Here is a 6,000-nt window from a genome sequence, read left to right on the forward strand (position 1 = left end):
ATAGAAATTGCTCCCGCACACCTGAACTTCCCAAAATACCCCCCAAGTCGTGACTTAAGTCACGCATGTTTTATACTCAGCATGACTTAAGTCACGTTGTAATATAACCTACGTGACTTAAGTCACGTTCGGTTCTCCTTCAATGCAGCTTCTTTCTTCGCTATCCCCGACATAATTTCCTTCCCTTCCCACAAACAAATAGTTTATCGTATCTAATCTTTTTGTTTTTCTTTCCAGATTCTAGATATTCTTTACAATGGTACCTACATATACAGTTCCTAACTAGGACACTCAACTTTGCGATTAAGGATATGAACCAAAGAGAGACTCATTATCACTTTCGATTTCTATTTCTAAATGGTTAAAACAACACTCGACAGCTAACAACATCGTTTTGCATACCGTGAAGGCCTCCACCATGATAGTGTCGTTGAAAGGAGAACCGAACGTGACTTAAATCACGTAGGTTGTATTCCAACATGACTTAAGTTACGCTGCGTATAACACATGTGTGACTTAAGTCACATGGAAATATCTTGGGAAGTTCACATAGGCGAGGGAGAAGAGCAATTTTCACAAATGAAAGGGACCAATAGCTAAATAAAAAGCCCATAACTATTTAACTCTATTTCTTCGTTCCTTTTATTATTCAAAAATTCGAAAACAAACCCTAATAACCCCAATTTCGGTTTTTAGGTTTGCATTTTCATTATTGTTGGAAACTTGAGCTTTGATCATCACTGATCACAATTAATTATAGGTATGCTATTCTTCAACAATTGATGTCTTCAATTTCATCACATCGTAAATTGTTTTGTCGATTTCTTTGTTTTTCTAACAAACCCTAAATTAATGTAATTTACACGATCATGAATTCATTGACACCGTTTAGTTTAATTTTTAATTTTCAATTTTTTTGTCTTGAATTGCACAAATGTTGGCCCTAATTCGTTAAGTTATCGAATTTTTATTTTCTAGTTGAATTCATAATCTGTGAAGTGATTCTGATAACTAGTTACTGCTTCCACATAATTTAAGTTATTGAGATTTAGATTAACGTTAATTGTAATGGAAAAGCTTGGTTTTTGTGATATCTATTCGTGTTTTGGATTCTTTACCTTATGTTAATTTCATTATGTCTTGATTACTTGTTGTGATTATTATATTAATCTGAAACAAAATGAACATTAAGCCCATTGTTTATTTGTTTCTATTTGGTTTATAAAGTTTGAAGCTTGTGGGGATTAAACTCATTTGTTTCCTAATTATGTTTGTCCGTATTGTCGGATATCTGCCCTGGGGATTAAGCTCATTTGTTTTCCTAATTACGTGTGTCCGTATTGTCAGATATCTGCCCTTTCAAATGGTCTCTAGTGACGAGGCTCTACAAGCATCTGCTGGAGAGAAAAGGAAACTTGAGATGGAGGATAGTGCTAACTCGGTTGTGGAGAATGTGGAGCAAATGATACAGATTGTTGAATCGGTGGATCGTATATCGCAGTTGCCTGATCATGTCATCTATCACATTCTTTCCTTCCTTCGAAATACGAGGGATGCAATCCGGACCAAATGTCTTTCCAAGAGATGGAGAACGCTGTGGTTTTCCTATGCGGCGTTGATTTTTTATGAACAGAAGTTTGCTGCAGGAATTGGACCTGAAGATGGAAGTAATAAGGAAAATTTGTTTAGACAACATGTAGCTGACTCTTTGCATACATACCTTGCAAACAATTTGCAGATACAGAAATTGTTGCTACATATGATGTCCTTTGACTTAACAGATGCTCCACTTGTGGATAGCTGGCTAACTTCTGCTGTCTCACAAGACATCCAAGAAATAGATCTCCAGATTGGCTTCAAGGATATCAATCGCTATACTCTACCAGAAGTTGTCTTGTCATCTGAAACTTTGACCGGACTAAGGTTAAGTGGTTGCATACTGAGGAGGTGCGGTAACATAATGCTTCCTCGTCTGCAGAAACTTTATCTGCGGAAAGTTCACCTAGGTGAGCAAATTGTTACAAATCTTATCTCCTGCTGCCCTTCGATTGAGGATTTAAGATTCGTACAGTGCTCAGGTTTGAAATTCCTATATATTCATTGTGATAGTCTCAGTAGGCTTGAGATCCACAACTGCAATCAACTGAAGACGGCTTATATCTTTGCTCCTAATCTTGACACATTTTGGTTTTGTGGCAAGAAATCAACACCTTGCAAAGTTAATTTGGAGGACTGTGCCTCTCTGAAAAAGTTGACATTAGAGCATCCACGAGTGAGCCGTGACTTTTGTGAAAACCAGTTCAACAAATTTCCCTTACTTGAAAAACTCGATCTATGCATTGCTGATAAGATGAAATCTATTACAATTTTTAACCGCTGTCTTCAGAGAATTGTTTTAAAAGGATGCAAGAAATTGACTTATGTTCAAATATATGCTCCTAAACTTGTTTCGTTTGAGTTGAAGGGTGAAACCATGCCGTACTTTGACTTTGTCACCCCTTTCCTCCTCACAGATGCTAAAATTTCTCTTTCAACTGCAACTGAAAGTAGAGACGTTGGACTCGGTAACCAACTGTGGTTTATGATGAGACCTTTTATATCGCTGTTCTTTCCTGTTGAAGGATTTAAAATGATTATGCATTCTAGTAAGGTATTGTTCTTCTAATTTCCAACATTTTGCCATACTTGGTCCGCATCTTTGATGAATTGCCATTATAATAACTACCTCATTTATTTTTCTTACTTGGTTGCTTACTCCAGCATATTATTATTCATGAAGATTTGAGCAGCATCAAATGCCCTCCTTTGCATGACCTGACCTTTGAGATTATCAAATCATCAGCATGTGTGGAGGATATTTTGTATGGTTTGTTGCGGACATTGCACCCAGAATCTGTATCTATAATTTCATCTTCAGGCAACAAATTCCATGAGGTACTGAATACATAAGATACACCCATGTTGATATTTTAAATATCTGTTATATGTGATTAAGCAAGACATTATACTTGCTGTAAGCCTACTTGAACTTTTATTTTTATTAACTTTTTAAATTATGTGGTTGCAGTCGGTGTATGAAATGATTAAGATCAAAGATGATGATCCAGTTTGTTGCATTTATAACATTTCAAAAAATAAATGCTGGCGGCATTTCTTGAAGGATGTCAAGTCTGAGAGCTGGCAAGAAATGCTTGATGTCGTGGAGGCCTCTGAAGGTGGTATCGGTACATTGTATTTTTGGTTGCAGCTGTCATATTCTTCGACATCGCTGCGTCAGATGACTAATCTTAGATTATCTTGGAATGCTCATGAAGTTGAATTGGAGACATGAAATGCTTATTTAGTGATTGATTGACAGAAAATTGTATTAAAGGAAGTTAGGCTTTAGAATTTGTTCCATTGGCACTATCCCTATGTCCGTCCGTTTGTATCGCTCTCCGTTGTTTTCTTCTTTTTACTGTTACATCAAATATTCAAAATGAAGTTTTAGTGATCAGTGGTATTTTGGAACATTTTATATTGAGCATGATTCTCCGTCCCTTTATATGTTTTGAGCCTGAAGTTTTTAGCGTTTTTTTTCCAGATATATATTCTTAATTATATTTGGTATATCGAGTATTAATGTATTATTATGAGAAATCTGTCACGTGATTACTGGATGTTGGCCAGTTACACAGCTGCTATTCCTCTAAATTAATATATTATAATCATAAAATGAAAATTAGTGAATATTTTGTAGTCGTTATTCCATATAAGATAACTCACTGGGCTTTATTAAAGCAAAAGTGATATTCTTTCAAAACTGCTCGAATCTGATACTGCTACCAATTTGGTTCTTTATATTAAACATCTCACTCCAATACAAATAATATTTGCGTTTTCATAACAAACTGTACTTGCTTCTTCCGATTTTTGGGATTCATACCTTTACTTGTCAATAGTCCTTAATCCTTATGGTAAAAAAACACTATCCTTATTGTTTTACTTTTGTAATTTGTGTTTCTCTTTTTTTAACGTCACTCAGTAGTACTTGTCCAATTGAAGATTATAGTTTTGTTAAATAACTGTTAGAATTTGAGTTTTTCAGAGTAAAAGCATGTCTACCAAGACAAGAAGTGCTGAGCAGGATGTGGTAAGTTGCACCCTCTTGATTGTGTTAAGTACAGGATGTTAAATTTTCATTGTTGTGTTTTACAACAACAAAAGTTGTGTTGGTGTGCTTCTTTTCTTGATTTATTTCTTTAAGAGTTAAACACAACTATTGTTTTTCAAGAAAATATATTGTTTTTTTCTTTCTTTCTGGTTTGTGCTTCCGGTGTTTTTTAAACGTTTAAAGATAGATTTCTTTAGAGCTAACCGAAAGCAACTATGTATTGTTTTTCTTTATAGGAAGGAACAAGGAAGAAGAAGAGTGTAATAGTTGGACCATGGGGAGGTAATGGTGGGACTAGTTGGGATGATGGAACCTTTACAGGGATAAGAGAAATCACACTAGTTTATGATCGTTGCATTGACTCAATCCGTGTGGTTTATGATAAGAATGGTAAACCTTTCACAGCTGATAAACATGGAGGAGTTGGAGGCAACAAAACAGCTGAGGTGAGCTCCACTGTTGTTTCTTTCTTATTCACCATTTCATCAATCTATTCTAAGAAAAGTCTTCTCTTAACGACACCGTGAAAAACTTTATTTTTCGTCATTTTTTAAGATCAGTACAATCTTGCACGGATCTTTACAGGTTAGTTTGACTTATGACGGACATGTTTGTCTATGACTCTTAGATTAAGCTACAATACCCAAATGAGTATCTAATAAGTGTGAGTGGCCACTATTATCCGGTTGTTCGTGGTGGCACCCCGGTTATTCGGTCATTGACATTCAAGAGCAACCAGAGAACCTTTGGACCATATGGAGTTGAAGAAGGGACACCATTCACTTTCTCAATAGATGGAGGCCAGGTTGTGGGTTTTAAGGGACGAGGTGATTGGTATTTGGACTCAATTGCCTTCACTTTGTCAAGTGCACCCACAAAATCTCTGCTTCAGAAGGTGCAGAGAGGCTTGTATAGGCTCACAAGCATTGCTCCAAAATCTTCTTCCACTAGGGCTGCTTAGAAGACTATATATGGGAATTTAAGCCTCTTGCCTCAGTCTTGAGTAATTTGGTTCATGCTATATTGTTTGCCTTTTTTACTTTTGTTGCTTATATTTCTTTGAAGCTTATGATACTATGAAAATCATTTGTGAAACTTACTTAAAGATGCGTGTAATGTTTTAATGGCGGTGAACCCAGTACACTTTGAACACCTTAACGTATATATATCCATATTAGCGAGACATAGTATTAGTATGTGTATGCTCACATTCTAGACTTTTTTTTTTACAAGATTGTTTTTTTTTTAGAATTAATATATCATATTTGATGTTTTTTGATGTTGAACATATTTTTCAAATACTTTCACTACGTCCACAAGTCCCAGATCAACGGGTAAAATACCGAAATTATTAGGTCGAACGTTATGATCGAAGTACTCCGGTACCTTCACTTGTGTGTGTGAGTTTATACTGGTTTTGTTATTTCTCATCTATCTAAAAAATATATACTTTCACTACTAAAAAAAAATGGTCATTATATTTTTAGCAACCCTTCCTAACTCTTCTTTTTTACTCCCTCCGATTCTATTTATAAAAGGGATGTCTGACTTGACTGAAATTGACATATAATTTATAAATTTTTATTGATTCAAACATCTCTCATAGGACAAGAAGGAGAATTTGTTACTCACCCAAACTTTTAATCTGATACACACTCATGGACATGCACCTCTCTCATGAACAAGAGTAATAATGTTGACAGGAGATCAAAAAGCAAAATCACATCGTAAAGCTAAAAATCAATGGTTTCATATTGAAATTTAATTCTCACATCATACTCCATTTTTTTATTGTTTGTCAAAAATAAAAAATCATACTCCATTTTTTGTGATAAAAACATCATACT

At 35.1% G+C, this 6,000-nt stretch overlaps 2 protein-coding genes across 4 annotated transcripts; both read left to right on the plus strand.

Annotated features, from left to right (window-relative positions):
- Positions 1-608: 608 nt before the first annotated feature.
- Positions 609-3,544, plus strand: LOC11433440 (putative F-box/LRR-repeat protein At3g18150). 2 transcript variants are annotated; one of them, XM_039830894.1, is made up of 5 exons: positions 609-760; positions 1,348-2,006; positions 2,514-2,650; positions 2,761-2,934; positions 3,068-3,544. In XM_039830894.1, exons 2-5 carry the CDS (start codon positions 1,364-1,366, stop codon positions 3,329-3,331), a joined length of 1,218 nt encoding a protein of 405 aa, XP_039686828.1. In that variant the 5' UTR covers positions 609-760; positions 1,348-1,363; the 3' UTR covers positions 3,332-3,544. The 2 variants fall into 2 exon arrangements, with proteins under 2 accessions (XP_039686828.1, XP_003597652.2); XM_003597604.4 differs by having other exon boundaries at positions 1,348-2,650.
- A 271-nt stretch (positions 3,545-3,815) lies between these two features.
- On the plus strand, positions 3,816-5,336 carry LOC25487920 (jacalin-related lectin 19). Of its 2 annotated transcripts, XM_039830895.1 has the most exons (5): positions 3,816-3,956; positions 4,088-4,132; positions 4,390-4,474; positions 4,559-4,599; positions 4,782-5,336. In XM_039830895.1, exons 1-5 carry the CDS (start codon positions 3,954-3,956, stop codon positions 5,112-5,114), a joined length of 507 nt encoding a protein of 168 aa, XP_039686829.1. In that variant the 5' UTR covers positions 3,816-3,953; the 3' UTR covers positions 5,115-5,336. The 2 variants fall into 2 exon arrangements, with proteins under 2 accessions (XP_039686829.1, XP_013465503.1); XM_013610049.3 differs by having other exon boundaries at positions 3,824-3,956; positions 4,390-4,599.
- Positions 5,337-6,000: the final 664 nt, after the last annotated feature.

The sequence above is a fragment of the Medicago truncatula genome, chromosome 2 (assembly GCF_003473485.1).
Source record: "Medicago truncatula cultivar Jemalong A17 chromosome 2, MtrunA17r5.0-ANR, whole genome shotgun sequence".
NCBI classification, from domain to species: Eukaryota; Viridiplantae; Streptophyta; class Magnoliopsida; order Fabales; family Fabaceae; genus Medicago; species Medicago truncatula.